The 17,149-nt window shown below is 48.2% G+C and overlaps 1 protein-coding gene across 3 annotated transcripts in view; it reads left to right on the top strand.

Annotated features, from left to right (window-relative positions):
• B3GAT2 (beta-1,3-glucuronyltransferase 2) overlaps nt 1-17,149 on the top strand; it is a 157,394-nt gene that overhangs the window by 128,790 nt on the left and 11,455 nt on the right. The window contains exon 1 of one of the 3 annotated variants that reach the window (XM_083607399.1): nt 2,602-4,322. The exons of 1 other annotated variant lie outside the window; for it this stretch is intronic. In XM_083607399.1, coding sequence (XP_083463525.1) covers nt 3,672-4,322 — 651 coding nt within the window. In that variant the 5' untranslated portion in view covers nt 2,602-3,671. Of the gene's footprint in view, nt 1-2,601; nt 4,323-4,547; nt 4,566-17,149 lie in introns of those variants that run through there. One more of the 3 variants, XM_083607401.1, reaches the window with a different exon arrangement.

The following is a 17,149-nucleotide window of genomic DNA, read 5'->3' as shown; positions in this document are numbered from 1 at the left end:
ACACAATTAAAGATTTACTTTTTTAATATTGACCTGTCAGGTTGTGATTCTAAGAAATGTAACCATCACTAAACTCAGTAGGACTCCTTTTCAGGGAGCATTCTTAGTATCACATTGCATACTGGTTAAGTTTTAACCTCAGGTGGCAAAATGGGATGGGCTGCCCCTGTATTGAATACCCAACACTTGGACTTTGGTTGTGCTCTAACTAGGCAGTCACCTTCTGTTGACAGGACCTTGATTGCCTTTGTTCCTTATGAAGAGAGACCCAGACATAGAACAGGATTAGGCAGTCAGCGTTTATTGAATGTTTGGTCTTCCTTGGCACCTTTCATCCAGCAGGTACAGGGTTGTGTGTCCAAGACACATGCTTTTTGTATGTTGCTCAAAGGCAAAGTCTATCATTGCAAAAACCCTGCAGCCAAAATAGTGTGTCTGCCTTTCCAAAACATATCATACCAAGTTCCAAAGCATTTTCCATTTCTCGTTATCCCTTACTCTGTCAAAAAATAGACATGAGTTCTGCAGAATCACATGCCAGGAGCAAAAGCAGAGCAGGCAGGGCATGTGCTTCAGGGAGCCCTCCCCCTGTATTCTTTTCCAAGAAAGAGCAGCAAGAGGGGCTGTAGGACCACCAGCAGCAGTGATGTAGCGAGATAGGTTCAACACAAACTCTTTAGCCACAGCAGTACCCAGACTTTGGTAACATGCTGTGACATTACCTACAAGGTGCTTTGAAGATACAATTGATGGCATCTATCCTGACCTAAGCGGACGCAGGTGGCACTGTGGTCTAAACCACAGAGCCTAGGACCTGCCGATCAGAAGGTCGGCGGTTCGAAGTCCCGCAACGGGGTGAGCTCCTGTTGCTCGGTCCCTGCTCCTGCCAACCTAGCAGTTCGAAAGCATGTCAAAGTGCAAGTAGATAAATAGGTACCACTCCGGTGGGAAGGTAAATGGCGTTTCCTTGTGCTGCTCTGGTTTGCCAGAAGCGGCTTAGTCATGCTGGCCACATGACCCGGAAGCTGTATGCCAGCTCCCTCGGCCAGTAAAGCGAGATGAGCGCCACAACACCCGGAGTCATCTGCAACTGGACCTAATGGTCAAGGGTCCCTTTACCTTATCCTGACCTAAGAACCCACATTTAGTGCAGTACCTATAGCGGGGGGGGGGGTTCCAGACAATAGGGTCCTATTTGATCAATGGGCATCAGTTTTGGGGGCCTGATGATTTTGACAAAGGTGCTTGGACAGGTTTCGCTGACTGGTTGTGTGCTGGGGCCTTGCTTGTCTTGGCCTATTCCATTAAAGAGGGATGAGATGTCTGGGTCTAAGGAACTATTAACTCCTCATTGTGAGAGCAAATCATAGCAGCCAACTCCTAGGGGCCAAGATCCCTTCAGCCCCCCCCAAAAAAAAATAATTGAGGGGACCACCCTCAGATGAATCTGCTGCTCAGTTCTGCAGTAGCAGGAGTTTCCAAACACTTGTCAAAAGCAGTCCCACATACACAATGTGTTGCAGTTCTACAATTCTATGAATCTATTAAGATCTAGTTGAGATTCCTGCATTTCAGGGGGTTGGACTAGATGACCCTCAGGGTTCCTTCCAACACTACAATTCTGTGGTTCGGTAATCAAACCAAAAGGTTACCAGACCATAAGATATTACCACTCAGTGGTCTCATGTTAACTAGTGGTGATAAAATTGAACCCTACAAAGTCCCACCCTGTAGATCCTACTGCATTGTTTGGTGCTCCCTGAACACCACTTTCTGGAGTCAATTGTGCAAATAAGACTGGGAACTATTGCAAAGCATTGCTTCCCAGACCCAGCTGAGGGAGCCGCTCCAGAAGGATACTATGCTCAACTGTATAAAAAGATGCTCAGGGTGAGGGATCTAGGAGAATCAACAGGATCACACCCTCCCACCCACCTTTCTCCCAAGGAAGGTCATCATACAAGGTGGAAAAGGCAATCCCGCTGCCAAACTCAGGCTGAAATGGATCCAGAAAATTAGCATTTTCCAAGTGTCTAGTTCTGGTCCCAAAAGGACCACCCTGCCTGACTATAAAAACCACGACGATATATATAAATACCCCCCACGCGTTTCAAGACAGCGAAAACGCGTTGCCTTAGGGCCCGCCTTGTGTCTCCCCTCCAGTTGCGGAACAGTAAGAGTTGACACAAGGCTTCTTTAGACTCCGGTGGCGTTGATGAAAGGAGGAAGATCCCCGAGTATGGAGCATATGCTCTCGGCTCTGAGCTTTCCATCTTCACACGACCACCACCCTTTAAAAATAAAAACCAGGGTGGCCCTCAGAGAGATTCCAAGGGGAAGAAGTACCAGCAGGAATATCCTCTACTTCTCTCCCCTCACCCGCTTTGGTGGTGCTGCTGCCAAAGGCTCAGCGCCTGACTTCTTCCAATACAATACCCAGCCGCTGCACAGCAACTTCTCCCTTCGGCTGTGTTTGGCTAGCGGGCTGGCTGCAAACAGCAACCTTTTCCCATCTTCTGCTTCGCGGTGGTGTGACTAAATCTCCACTCCAACCCCGATTCCGCCCCCTCCTCCTCCCCCCCCCCGGCGCAACCCACCCCCTTTCCAGGTCTCTGGAGTTTTCAGCACGTGAACCTATTCACTGCCTTATGTTTCACAGAGAAAGAGAGACCCTGCAGTGCAAAGCGAGAACAAGGGCAGCAATCCTTGCAGCTACTCGGAAAGAGGGAGGGAGGGAGAGAGGGAGACTCACCGGCTCCCACCCCACCCCCCTGCGCCGCATCAGCCCTGAGGGGATCCCTCCCCCTCTTCTCCGACACGCGAGCACCACCGTAAGCGCCCAGTGAAGCCGCCTGCCGCCGAGAAGACTCGCTCCTGGCTGGATCCTTCTCTCCGCCACCGCCCCCACCAGTCATCCCGCCGCGCACCCAGCGCCTGCCCGTCCGCCAGGACAGCCGAGTGTTTCCAGAAGCCGCCCGGCTCGGGAAGAAGGAAAGTGGAAGAGTTCGGGACTCTCCCGCGTCCGCGCACCCCTTTCTTTCCTTCCCCAACACCACCACCCCCCCTCCGTCGTCCCGCTGCTGCTTCGGAGGCGGACGGGAGGAAAGCGATGCTGAAAGGGAAGAAAGAAGGAAAGCAGCGGCAGAAAGACCGGGAGCTTTGGCGTAAATAAACAAGAATAGTAATAGAAGGATCGGCGGCTGTGTGGAGCGGGGGCAACCCCATCACGCCCTGCAGCGCTTCTCCGGAGACAGAAGAAGGAGCGCAGAAACAAGAACGGAGAGTTTGGCGCAGGTCGGTGGTCCCCGCTCCGGGGGCGCCTCTCCCACAGCATCCCGCCGCCGGTCTCCGCCTTTCCCCGCGGGAGGTCGGTCAGTGGCCTCTTCTCCTCCTCTCCGCGCAGGAGCCAGGCGGGAAGAAGCGGGGCCTCGCCGCCTCCGAAGCAGCCGGGCGACCGTCCTGCGATCTCCCCCAAGGTGTCGGCGCCAAGGCGGGCGGTCCCGTCGGCTCCTCCGCTCCAGGTGCGCAGCGCCGAGCTCCCGTGTGCCAGGAAGCCCGGCGTCCCTCCGTGCGCCCTGCCGCCCGCTCCATGGCGAGGGAAGCGCAGGCTGAATCTCTCCGCAGGAGGAGGAGGAGGCGCCGGCAAGAGCAGCCTCGGCGGCGGCTCCGCGATGCCCCGCTGCCGCTGCCACTGCTGTGAGGGCTGCAGCGGCGGGGGCGGCGGCGGGGGCTCCCCGGGGGGCGAGGCGGAGGGCGGCCGCGGCCGGGGCCCCAGCATGAAGTCGCTGCTGCTGAGCCGCTTCTTGGTGCTGCTGCCCTGGATGCTGCTGGTGATCGTCATGCTGGACGCGGGCGGCAGCCACCGGGCGCCCCGTCCGCCGCCCGCCTCCTCGCGGCAGCCCCTGTCCCAGCCGCAGCATCCGGGGGCGCCGCGGCGCCGGGAGGCCGAACTGCCCGTCATCTACACCATCACGCCGACCTACAGCCGCCCGGTGCAGAAAGCCGAGCTGACGCGCCTGGCCAACACGTTCCGCCAGGTGGCGCGCCTGCACTGGGTCCTGGTGGAAGACTCCGCCGTGGGCACCGAGCTGGTCAGCCGCTTCGTGGCGGGGCTCCTGCGCAGCGGGGGCCCGCCTTGCACCCACCTGCACGCCCTCACGCCCAGGAGGTTCAAGCGGCCCGGGCAACCCCGAGCCACCGAGCAGCGCAACGCCGGCCTGGCTTGGGTCCGTCAGAGGCACCAGCGCCTGCCTGCCCCGCAGCCGGGCGTCGTGTTCTTCGCCGACGACGACAACACCTACAGTCTGGAGCTCTTCCAGGAGGTAGTGGGCGCGCGGGAGTCCGGCCAGCCCAGCGGGGGAGGGAGAGAGGGAGGGAGGGAGGCGCGCGGAGACGCCGGGGGCGCCGAGTTTTCCAGCAAAAGTGGCGCGCGACAGAGCCGCGGCCTCTTTCTCTTTTTAAAGTGCTTCTTCAACAAAGCAGACCTACTTCAGTTCTGCGTCCCATGGAGTTGTGGGGCTCGAACCCTTTTGCAAGTGTATACAGGGACAGGGTTGTAGCCTCAGGTAGGCCCGTTTCTATGCGCGCGCATGTTTTGCTCCAAAGTCAGCTCCGCTTTGTCCGGCGAGGCGCAACTTTGCAAGTCAGCGTGGCTCGCCATAAAGGCTCTTCTTGAGCGTCTTTCTCCCCCCTCCAGTCTGCAGCGTCGCCGGCGGCCCAGTGTTTCCCTTCCCTAACCATGGACTTCGGGTTATTCCTAGCAGGTTCAGCTAAGCATGCCTCGCTGACCAGGCGGCAGGCCAAGCCCTGCAGGTAGCAGGCACCGTAGCTCCTCCGACTCACCTCCTTCCCCGTTTGGTTTTCCCTTCAGCTTCCACGCCTGCCTTGCTTAAGAAAAAGAGCCCGGCCTGGAAGGAGAGCCTCCTTGGGGCTCCTGCTCCCCCTTCACATAACTTGCTTCGAGGGCTTTCTCCACCCTCGACTTTTTCCCAGGCTTGCAGTATCCTGGAGTCCGTCAAGTTTTGCTGTAGGTTCGCCACCGTGTGTGAACCAAATGTTTTCCTGTTTTTAAGCAGGATCTCATTTGAACCAGAACTTATAATCATTTGTTTGTAGTGCCAGCGCTGAGGCCTGTGAATTTTTTAGGTCTGGACTTCCTCCTTCAAACTTTTTTTATTGCTAATCATTATTTGTGTACACCACCCAGAGAATGTTTTGATTACTAAGAGGCATAGAATAAATTAATAAATTAATAAGGTATATTAAGGGAATGTATTCGAACAGTTGCAGAGTAACTCTCTCAGGTAATGGTGACTAACCTCTCAGTTACTTAGGATTGGGAGGAAGAGTTTCTGGATAAAAGGTCTGACTTCCAGTTATGTTTTTACTTTCTGGCTAGCTGTATGCCTTCATTAAGACCAAAAACTATGTGTAAAACCTTCCCTAGATTTTATCCAAAAATACCTACTCAGTGACAAGACCCGTTATTCTGTCCACTCACAACTCCAGCAAACTTTTGCAGGTCAAAGGTAATTCCTGCAAGGTACCCCCTGCAACTTTGGCAGTAACACCACAATTTGGGTGTTTTCAAAACAAACTACCGTATCTTGCCTTAGAGCCCCAAAGTAGCTTCCAGAAAGTCCTCGCAATAAAATCACATTAACAACTCTTATTGCAGTGCAGTCCTGTGCATGCCTACTCCATAGAATCCTGGGAAGATTACTCCCTGCAAAGTGCAGCCTTAATAAGGGTCTAAGAGAGCTCTGCTGTCTTTGATTCCTAAGCTGATTCTTTTCCTGCCTTGCTGAGGAACTTTCGTCACACACCACAATCCCTTGCCAATTCCCTTGCTGCAAATTCCTCCGGAATAATCTATCCATTCTCCCATAATTGTTCAGTCTTTAGAGTCTCCTTGTTTCTTTCTTTCAAAAGTGAAAAGCTCATTTATATAGTGACTAAACGCACTGTAACATGTCACTGGTCTATGAGTAATTCCTGCACTTCATTCTGAGGTCTTGGTTGAAGGCAAGCTTTCCTCTCTCTCTCTTTTTAAGTGGTGGCTGCTGGCAAGTGTTTGCAAAAGGGCTGGGAGATAACAGGGGCAGGTTTTTAAGGGGGAGACATCATGGGGAGTGCAAGTAGGATAGTGATGAATAAGCGTGTAATTTTGGCAAGGGAAAAGGGAGGGGGCTAAGTATGCAGAGGGGATATAAATTACCATAACTCATTCAGAATGGGAAGCCTTGCCAGCTGCTGTGTGTGTATTACAAGGCACTCAATAAAAGCTCAATAGAATATAACCCCCCACACCTAAGAATGCCCAGGGCAGCTCCACAGAACTCAATGCCATTGACGTCCCCCACCCCCGCTGCAGCCCTTTCCTGACCCAAGATGGGGGCCAAACATGCTTGTGTGTTGCAATGTACTGGTGATTCCTCTCTCTTTGCAAGTAGGCTAGGTGCATTAGGAATCAATAGATTAAAGCCAAGGCACTGCGGAAAGATGCAGAGCACATCTAGTCCCTGAAGAGAGAACCGTTTCAGAAAGGCTGCTCAACCCTGCTGACGTGTGTTTAGATTTCAAAATGTGTTTGGGTCTCTTTCAATATACTGCTGGCAGGTGTTCCGCCTGTTCCCCACCAGCACTTCCCATTCAGTAGAAGAGCTGTGCTTCCTTTCCTTATGTGGCGGCCTTTAGTTGCATTGAAATCCTTTATTGAAAGTGTCTAAAAAGGAGATTATTATTTTTTTAGTTCTGTTGCTTTGGTTTATTTCCCACTAAATTGTGGGGGACCTCGCATAGCTCTTTAATGCTGAGAAAGTTCGGGCTTTCGTCTTCTTGGCGTGTAATTATTTCAGCTGCGCTTTCCCTTTGAACTGAAAGCTCATGGAGCTTTTTTTACTTTGGGGGGCGGTGTTGTCTGAAATCCTGTCCCGTTGCCTGAAGCGGTGCTGAGGCAAAAAAGGCTGTTGAGAGACAGACCTCCGTTCTCTTTAAAGCCTAAATGGCTCTTGTAAATGAAAGCACTAATTACGCAGGAGAGGGAGGAATTAACTGTAGCAAGAACCGGCACAGAGTCACAATGTTCCAGTTGAGGTCGCTGCTGTGTAACCCTCTGGTGAAGAGATGCACCCACACTGCATTTAGTATTTTACTTGTTAGTCATCTTCCTCTGCCTCCCCCAATTTAACTGGCTTTTATTAAAATCAAGGTACTAATGAGATCCTCTCCAGCAATGCTGCTTGTCAGTTAAATTGCAAGGTAAATGCGAGAAGATAAAATAAGGCAATTGATGTTGAGATGCTTCTCTTCTGACAAGATGGCTAAATTCTTTATGTGTGTGGGCACACAAACACACACACATCTTCAGTGCAACAAGGGAGAGGTTTGCTCTGAACAAGCTCCTATTCATCTTAAAATGCATGCAATGAGGAGCTCAGCATAGTCACATTACAAGGAAGGAGGAGACAGACAGAGAGAATGTTTGTGAGACTACTATTCATCTCTCCTCTATCACTGATAGATAATCCCTTTCTGAGAAGGGAATGAATTTGTCATATTGTTAGGTGTAGGAAAACAGATAATCTTTTCTTATGTTGTTCTTATATCTTTTAATTTTTTAAAAGATCTGTAGATTTCTTTGAGAAGGCGAAGCACATTTTGCATCCCTGGTAGAAGGAAGTTGAGAGATAGCCTTTTGTTTTCACATCAACCATTGATCAGAATTTGTATTGGCTACAGAAAATGATTTCCTTTTCAGTGTTCCATTCACCCCCTTCTCTCTTTCTACCAGATCTTGATCAGTTTACAAAAGCTGTACAGTACTGGTTTTCCCTTTGGTGTGAAAAGTCCAAGCTTGTGATATGAAAGAAAAATTCAGACATACTTTCTTTCATGGAACTGGATTAATGGCAGATGAGAGGAAATTGATGCCTAATGTGTCCTGCACCCCTCCCTCCGGCCGCCTCCCATTAGCAAATCTGGCTGCTGATTCTCTGAGCCAAAAGGAGCTCTGATTTAAGAACCATTTCAAAAGTGGAGGTTTTGTGGTTATAACACCAGTAGGAGATGTCTAAAAGAAATTGCTACATCCCAGACCTGCCCTTTCTTCATAGCTGTGCATGAAAAATGCTACAGTTGTCAAACTGAATAAGATTAACTTCTTGCCAAGCAAACCTACTTTGTACGCTAAATTTTGCGTAAAACTAACTAGATTTCGAGTATTGCGCGTTGCAAGTTAGTGCAAGTCTTATCACATGCTTTGAGTCCAGTGTATTTACAGCGTTGCAGCCCACATTTTCATAAGTTTACTGCAGAGCTACAAGTGTTGTGCACTGGAATCTCGTGCAAATCGATACCTTTGCACAGTCCATTTGCACAATGTGTTCCTTAACATGTACAGTTTTGTATATTTTAGTGTATTCTATAATTTCTTCCATGTGTCCCAAGTCCTGATTTTCAAAATTTTGTCTACAGTCATGAGTGCTGGAAACTTTGTGTGTGGTTGATAACAGCAATAGTCAGAAAGCCAAGTTCTCTTCAGGGCAGGGTTCAGGCTGCATGCTGGACACCAAGCAATGGGTGAAGACAGACATAAATAAATTTGGAAGCCACCTTTTGTTTTCTATCCATTTTGATTTCAATATTAATTTAAAAACTTGAATAAAGAAGACAAAGTGGCAAACAAATGTTACAGTAGATAAAAATGCTGGACACCTGATGGTGCGGGGTGGGGAGCCAATAATTAAGGGGCCAAGCTTATTGAAGTGTGTGGGCAGGCTGTACGTATCTTAGTTAAGAATCAAAGCTGGCCGGGAGCAGAGCTTGCTTCCATCACTGAATATCTCACACCTGCGGTTCAGTTTAAGGTATATCTCCTTCCACATGAACCAACAGCCCTAAATTTTACGTGAGATTCGTCCAATATCTTTAATAATCCACGTGAGTTAAAATGGGCAATGGAAATGCGTTACAATTGACACGCAACAGTGTTGTTTGTCAGAATACATTCCTGAATGTAAACAGATTATGATCCTGGTCAGATCATCATATTATTCCTGAAGCAACCTGCAAGCTGTTAAATGCTGGTGAAATGGAAGTAGGAAGCTCAAGCCTGAGAAAAATTGGGCTCATGAAAAGAGGGGCCTGTCCCCTTGATTTCTTCCCACCAGAACGACTGTGGCTAAAGTGCCTGCTGTTAAAAAGAGCTAAAATCAAATCTGCTATTGGGGGGGGGGGATGCAAATACAGGTGAGGGGTGCTACAAATTTGCTCAGGCCATGCAGGGATGGAGGAGGTGTTAAAACTCTTACCCCACAGTTTTCCTGATCTGAATCCTCACCTCCTGAAGCAACTGCTAGTAATGATGATCATCTGTACTTCTGTACTACAATATTGTATACGTTTAGCAAACCTAGACCCCTGTGTGGTAGAGGTGTTATGAAATGGAATTCTATGGGCTAGTGGTATGATTATACTTAAAAAAAAAGTTATGAGGCCAGATTGTAGGATTTATCAGCTTGTGCTTTTCAAATGTGCTCATGCCTTATATGGTTGATAGAAATATATTGTGTAGGTTAAAGAGAAAGTGGTTATTAGAGCTGTTCCAAAGATGGGTATACCTGATCCCTCCAAAATTAATACTGTTGCTTGTCACATTCTCCCTCCTCTCCACCCCCTGTAGGTTGCTATACTAATAATCAGTTTCTGGACCACTGTTGAATGGTTGCCATGGCAATGGTTAGTGCCAGTTTGAGTTTTCTGTCTCTGCCTTTCCATCTGTAAATAATCTTGCATAAGTTGAATTCGCCTTTTTGAGAAGAGGAATGGCAAATTGTTAAAACTACGCAATTATACTATAATGGTTTGATTAAAAAAAAAAACCAATTGGTGGAAATAAATACTGGCAACCTGTTATTTCTAATGCAAAACCACAGATGTCCATTGATGGGGATTATATTTAGGTTTATTACTTCAGATGTTGAGCAAAGTGTCACGGTACCCACCCATTTTGTAGTGAATGGTGGTTTTCCGGTTAGAATCTTTTACGTGACAGTAAGGGGAAAACTTACCAGTACATATTAAGTGCTGTTGCTCCTCACTTTAGCACAACTTAAAAAGCAAGCAAACCGGGAGGCTTCAGTGCTAAGTGGAGGACTGGTATGAGTGGGGGGCTGCTTAACCCTTTCACATCAAGACATCCCTACTCAAAATCCCCCCAGCTGCTTTTTACTCCCATGAGGGAAAATATATTTGGACCAGGAAAATCTACAGAACCCCCAGGGAGCCTGTAAAAACCCCTTGGTTTCTACAGGATAAATCTTTTCTCATACAGGGCAGTGATTGTTAAAGGTAGGTTAGAAAGCAACATTCCAGCAGAATACATGCAACAATTCAGAGCTTCTGGAATTGATGGGTTGAAGTGAAGGCCCAAGACAGGTGTTGATCATGATGTGAGCTGCGCACAGGTGGTCTGAAGCGAGCGAGCGAGCTACCACCATTCCTGTGGAGCCTCCTTTTATTGAGACAAACATGCAAGCTAGGCAAATACATTTTTTGGGCTGTGACCTTTACACATCTTCCGTCCCGAAATCGTGGGGTGGTGGAAAGCTATTTTGGCACCTGTTCCACAGCGTCATTTTCCCCTTGCACAGTGTATGACGAAGGAGACAAAAGGTCTCATGGAAAAGGGTTACAGACAGGACACCGCTGACTGCTGAGACCGCAAAAGGTCAGACTTAGGAAACGATGTTCCAGACAGCCATGGCTTGTCTGAGGGGGAGTTTTTCCTGCACCCCAGGGTCACGCGTGCAGGCAGACGTGGCTGCCTGCTGGTGGGGAAGTGTGCTCCCTCCGGACCCCACTCCCCACTCCACGATATCCCTACAATGGGTAATATTTATTAACTTGGGGGGACGCGGGTAGCGCTGTGGGTAAAACCTCAGTGTGTAGGACTTGCCGATCGTATGGTCAGCGGTTCGAATCCCCGCGGCAGGGTGAGCTCCCGTCGTTTGGTCCCAGCTCCTGCCCACCTAGCAGTTCGAAAGCACTCTTAAGTGCAAGTAGATAAATAGGGACCGCTTTATAGTGGGAAGGTAAATGGCGTTTCCGTGTGCTGCGCTGGTGCTGGCTCGCCAGCTGCAGCTTCGTCATGCTGGCCACGTGACCCAGAAGTGTCTGCGGACAGCGCTGGCTCCCGGCCTCTAGAGCGAGATGAGCACGCAACCCTAGAGTTGGACACGACTGGCCCGTACGGGCAGGGGTACCTTTACCTTTATTTATTAACTTATTCTCAGTTTTTGTTTTCTAAATTGAGCACTAAAGTGTAATTTATGTACATTTCTTAAGCTATACAGATAAGAACTAACCATTTTTCTTCTTCCCATGTATGGACCATTGAACTGCTGATGCTTGTGTAAAGGCCAGCAATGCCCATTTCATTATTCCCGCTTCCTTCGGCCTTTAAGCATCAGTTAACTTTCTTAAGAAAATGTTAATTTTCAGAACAAACTAGTGGAAGAATCAAAGGCTGCCCTCTTTATTTGATCATCATTACTGAGGTTTCTGTACGGAGCTATTATAACCTCTCCTTCGTTTTTACTGTAGGCTGTTTTATTACTTCGTGCAACAAGAGGTCATTCATGCTATTGGATTTTCTTCACCCTTTGCTTGGAGTGGGAGATAGCTATATTGAGGCTGTCGACAACTCCTTTTGACTGCCAGTTGTATAATTCCTAATGGAAAACTTGTAACAGTGAAGGCAATGCCTTTTTAATTCCATCTCTATGTAGAATGTGACATAAAAGTAATTCTACACAATCTAAAATACCGGAGTCTCAAATAACTTAGGTGTGAAGGGGCCTGATCTGGTCAACTGTTACAGGAACCTGCAGATGTGTCTTGTTATCCCATGGGCGCAGCTCTTTGCTTACAGGAAGATGGCTAATAGTATTGTCAACGCCAAGGGTGGCTAACCTGTTGCCCTGTAGACTCTGTTTGGCTCCAGCTCCTATCAGCCCGAGCCAGCCTGGCCAGGAATGATGGGGGTTGTAGTCCAGGAACATCTGGTGGGACACAGGTTTCCTACCCATGGTCTACACTGAGAAGCAGTGGATCTCTGGTTTTGGGTTGGCTCTTTCCAGCTCTACCTGAAGATGCCTGGGTTTGAGCTTAGGATCTCTTGTGTACAAAGGATATGCTCTACAACTGAGCTATGCCCCTTCTTCACAGGCAGGGGTGGTGAACCTGTGGTCCTCCCAATGTTTTTGCACTCCATGCTCCATTGTCCCAGACCATTGGCCATGCTAGGTTGGACTAATGGGAGTTGGACTCCATCTACATCAGTGGGGCACAGCTGCCCCGCGCTACGGAAAGGAAACTCCCCGAGCTTGGAGCAGTGGTACAAGAGAGGATGGGGGCAGGATTCAGTCCATATTTTTGTTTGCTTCAGACATAGGAAGATTTGGATTGCCTGGTGGATCATTGGATGACTTGTAAGGTAAAGGTAAAGGGACCCCTGACCGTTAGATCTAGTCGTGGCCAACTCTGGGGTTGCGGCGCTCATCTCGCTTTATTGGCGAGGGAGCCGGCGTACAGCTTCCAGGTCATGTGGCCAGCATGACTAAGCCACTTCTGGCGAACCAGAGCAGCACACGGAAACGCAGTTTACCTTCCCGCTGGAGTGGTACCTATTTATCTACATGCACTTTGATGTGCTTTGGAACTGCTAGGTTGGCAGGAGCTGGGACCGAGCAATGGGAGCTCACCCCGTCACGGGGATTCGAACTGCCGACCTTCTGATTGGCAAGTCCTAGGCTCTGTGGTTTAACCCACAGCCCCACCCGCGTCCCCTTTGGATGACTTGTAGTATATCATTAATAGGTTGTTTCATTAAACTCCCAAGCACTTTGATAGCAAAAACAAATGACTTTTCCTTTCTTCTTTCAAAACAGGCTATTAGAACCTCTGGTGATCTTGTGCAACTCAGGTGTAGATTGGCACATATACGGTATATGAAGGTCATCCCTGAAAAGAGTTTATGGGCTTCAGTGGATGGCAAGCTCTGCCCCTTGGGCCACCACTGGGTGTCTGACTTTGCCCTTTCTCTGCTGCTGTTTTGTGACATCGTTGATCAGTTGATCACATTGGAACACGGAAAAGAAAATGTGTGGGGTTGAGTGCCTCCCCTTCCCCTGCTTGAATGCTCCCCACTGGAAAGCTGATTAAGATCAAGAGGCCCTTCTGCTCTCCAGCCCAGTAACTCTGCTGGAAACTGGAGCAGCCTAGCAGAAGGCACAAAGCCTTCTGCTGCACTTGTGCTTTTCTGACTCAGTGCCAGAGTGTATAATATCAGCTCCCACAGGGCTGGAGTGACAAGGCCTTGCAAGCAATCTGCAGATGGGAGTGTGAACAGCACAGCAGATTACCAAATACCATTCCGGAGCTTTTTAGTGAAATCTGGAGGGAAATGTTTTGCAAAGGCTCAGGATTTCCTGTAGACTTTTGTGTCCTCCGAAGTCATTTATATTTTTTTGTGTATCACTGTGTGTGAACTGCTACAATATTGGGAAGCTAATGGCAATGTGGAAAAAGTAGGCTTTATAAAACATATGCTCACGCAAAGATATCAGGTGGATTTGTATGCATGCTTGCACTACATAAACCTTGCATGGCAGAGAGGGAAAGATACTCTGCCCCTCTTATCTCGACCCCTGCATGTGTACCTTGGATCATGTGGGTACCATTGCCTCCTCAGTTGCTTGCCTGGCAGTTTGGCTATATCTAAAGACCTCTACCTGCATGGCTTAATGTTTATGTACCATGAAATAACAGACTTCCCAAAGCACCCCTGTTTCGTGGTGTGTAAATAGGGCATCATCCTAATGAGCCACATGGGTGGAAGATTTTACATGTACCCAGACAAGCTTGGGAAGAGTAGTTTACTAGGTATCCTGGACCTGAGTTGTTTACAACAAAACCCTGAACTTGCCTCGGTAGCTACCTCGCAGGGTTGTTGTGAGGATAAATTGTGGAGTGGGAGAACCTCATCTGCCACATTGAGCACCTTGGAGGATAGGTGGGATCTAAATGTTAAAAAAACAAATAAACAATAGGCCAATATTTCAGTGCTTGTGTAATATGTGCAAAACTGAGTGTCTTGTCAAACACCCCAGCAGCTGCAGTCTGCACTGGCTGCAGCCAGGTATGAGACTCATCCTGCACAGAGCACATTACACTAGTTAACTGCTGTCATGGGCCAGGAATCAGCTTCACCTGCTGAACAGCAGCCTGAAGAGGGAGAAGGTGGAGTGAGCCCACCTGCAGCTGATCAGCTTTCAGGTACACAGAGGAGAAGGCACTAATGAGAACCAGCTGGCGTCAGCCTTCTTAAGCAGAGCTTCCAGCAGCAGTCAAATGCTGGTAATGCTTGTGGTTTCTGGCTCTACCTTGCTGCTTCCTGCTCATTTTGACCCTTAACCCCATGATCATTGGATTCCCTGACCCCTGGACCATCTGACCATGCGGATTACTGTTTGCCTGACCCTAGGACTGGACCTGACTTCAGTTGCTGACTCTGCCTCCAGGCAAGTACACCTCAGAGACTCTTCTGCTTGACTGGCCTCCCCACCCCACTGAGCTCTGCACATTGTTGCTCAGTAACAAGACTAAGACAACTGTGTGATTATTGGTGTGTGGACGCCTGTGGCAAGGCTGTCCCTGGCCAGGAATGGCCATAGAATTATTGTAGTTAGCTCTCCAACCGAAGTTGGTAAGAGTTGCTCTGAGTCAATGAAGTCATCTGGGTCACTCCTGGCAGCAATGGATCAAAAAGTAGCCCCAAAATTTGCGCTTGCTGACTCTGAGGGTATGCACCCCATCCAGAGTTGGTACACAACCCATTCTTGCAATGGGGAACCATTCATCTACGGGATCTCAATCTTGTGAGGATTCACTCAGTTTATTTGTCCTCATCCATCCCATGACTTCACCTAAGCAGCACAGCCTCTCCTGATTCAGATGGCGTTGCAGATGAAGCTGTACAACTCAATGCAGAGGGAGGCCTGCATTGAATTCAGGTCTAATGATGTCGGTCTTTATTTAATGACAATGTGGTGAAAAGAAAATGGCAACATATAATGTTATGCACCTTCGTTGCTTCTAACACTGCCATTTGGAATGTGGTAGGAATTCAGCAGAGGGACCAGTGAAGGTGCATTGTCCACTGATCTGCTAAGCGAAGGCATGCTGCCAAGGATGGATAGCTTTTTGGTTCAAGGTTTATAGAGATGTTGTGTGTCACCCTGTGTGCGCGTGCATACACACACTTCAGAGGTGGGGAACTGTGGTCCTCCAGATATTGTTGGACTACAAGTGCTATTATCATTGACCATGCTGGCTGGACCTGGTAAGAGTTGGACTCCAATATCCTCTGGAGGGCCACAGTTTTGCTGTAGAGATGTGGCAGAACAGATTCTCTTGGGGGTTCAGCTCAGCAGAGGGGGCCCCTCTTGTAGTTCCACCACCCTCAGAGGTTTGCGGAGTGGTGACCCAGGAGTGGGCATTCTCTGTGGCACACCTTCCCTACAGAGCCGTGTCTGGCATGTTCATTGTACTGCTTTTATAACATGCAGAAAATGTACCTTTAGATGCTGGCCTTTGATACTTGTAGTATATATTTTAGGACCTGCTTTGGCTGTGGTTGTCATTTGTTTTAAACTGTGTTTTAATGCTGTGCTTTCTATGGTTGTAACCTGCTTCTAGTGAAGGGCAGGCTCTAAATATAACAATAGTAGAAATAAAGACCCATTAATGTAGGTGCAGGAAACCTTTAGTCCCTTAGAGCAGTGTTCCCAAACTTGGGTCTCCAGCTGCTTTCGGACTACATTTTCCATCATCCCTGACCACTGGTCTTGCTAGCTAGGGGTGATGGGAGTTGGAGTCCAAAAAAACAGCTGAAGACCCAAGTTTGGGAAACACTGCCTAGATGTTGCTGAACTGCAACTTGCATCAGCTGCAGCAGGCATGGCCAAAGGCCAGGGATGATGAGATTTGTAATTCAACAAATGCTGGAGGGCCAAAGCTCCCTTACAGCTGCATTAAGGCATGGTTGATATCATACTATATTGCTTCTTCTCTGAATGAGTCCATGTGCTGACTTTAAATGCATCAGTGTATCTGAATCATGGTAAGGCTGTAATGCCAAACAGCTGGATAGAGTTGTCTGCCTTAGAATGAAGAGGAAAGGGGGAATGTAGCATTATAGACACAGGCAGTTTTCTTTTGCCCCTTGCAGTATTGAAATGTATGCATTTTGGAGAGATGATGCCCAGTGTTGGTTTCACATGCGATTATTTTTCTATGTATCTAAACTATTTAGCATGTTATAGACCAGGATCCAAAGAACTGTGCAGATAGTTTCATGTGCTCAAGAGCACTTTTGGTTAGCTTCTGTCAAACGCCAGACCTTCATGCCACATGACACACTCACTTTAAGATTGGTGTGCGGGGGGGGGGTGTAGTTTCAGAAGCTGTTTGTAATGGGGCAGGACAGCCTGCTGTTTGAAGAGATCTTGGGGGGACGGGACTCGCAAGGCATGCCAGCTCTTCGGTAGTTCTTCAGGTATCTCAGTATTCTAAATTTTTGGCTTTGTTTTCTCAGGCTATATCAGGGCAACTGCACTAGATTAGTTTAAGAGGAAAGCTAAATAATATATGAGAGAGGTTTGCATGGATGCTTGAATTCTGGCATTTTATTGAGTGCAAGAGGTAGAGTGAAGGATGCTGTAATCTTTTATGATGCCCCTCATGGCAACAATAGTTCTACAGTGTACAGCGCCTACAATTCAAATTTCAACACAAATGGAATTCTATTTTTATTACCTAACATAAAGGGGAAAGGCATGCCCAGTGCCAAAATTTGTTCATCTTTAACACACCTAAATTAACATTTATGGGATAACCGTCTCGTGACAGTCATTGTTGCAGGGGGAAAAACATGAGAAGTTACTGTTGCCTTCCCACATTCAATATGTTTTGATGAAAGCTTCAGTTGAAATTCATCTACATATAATTGAGAATCTATCTACAGCATACTAGATATATAGGCAGGAAGCAAAGTGTTGCAGATTTTACCCCCGTTGGCCTTTGCTAT

Source organism: Podarcis filfolensis (genome assembly GCF_964270895.1).
Source record: "Podarcis filfolensis genome assembly, chromosome: 3".
NCBI classification, from domain to species: domain Eukaryota; kingdom Metazoa; phylum Chordata; class Lepidosauria; order Squamata; family Lacertidae; genus Podarcis; species Podarcis filfolensis.
Note: the sequence above shows the minus strand (reverse complement) of the source record. Positions and strands in the feature narration are given on the sequence as shown.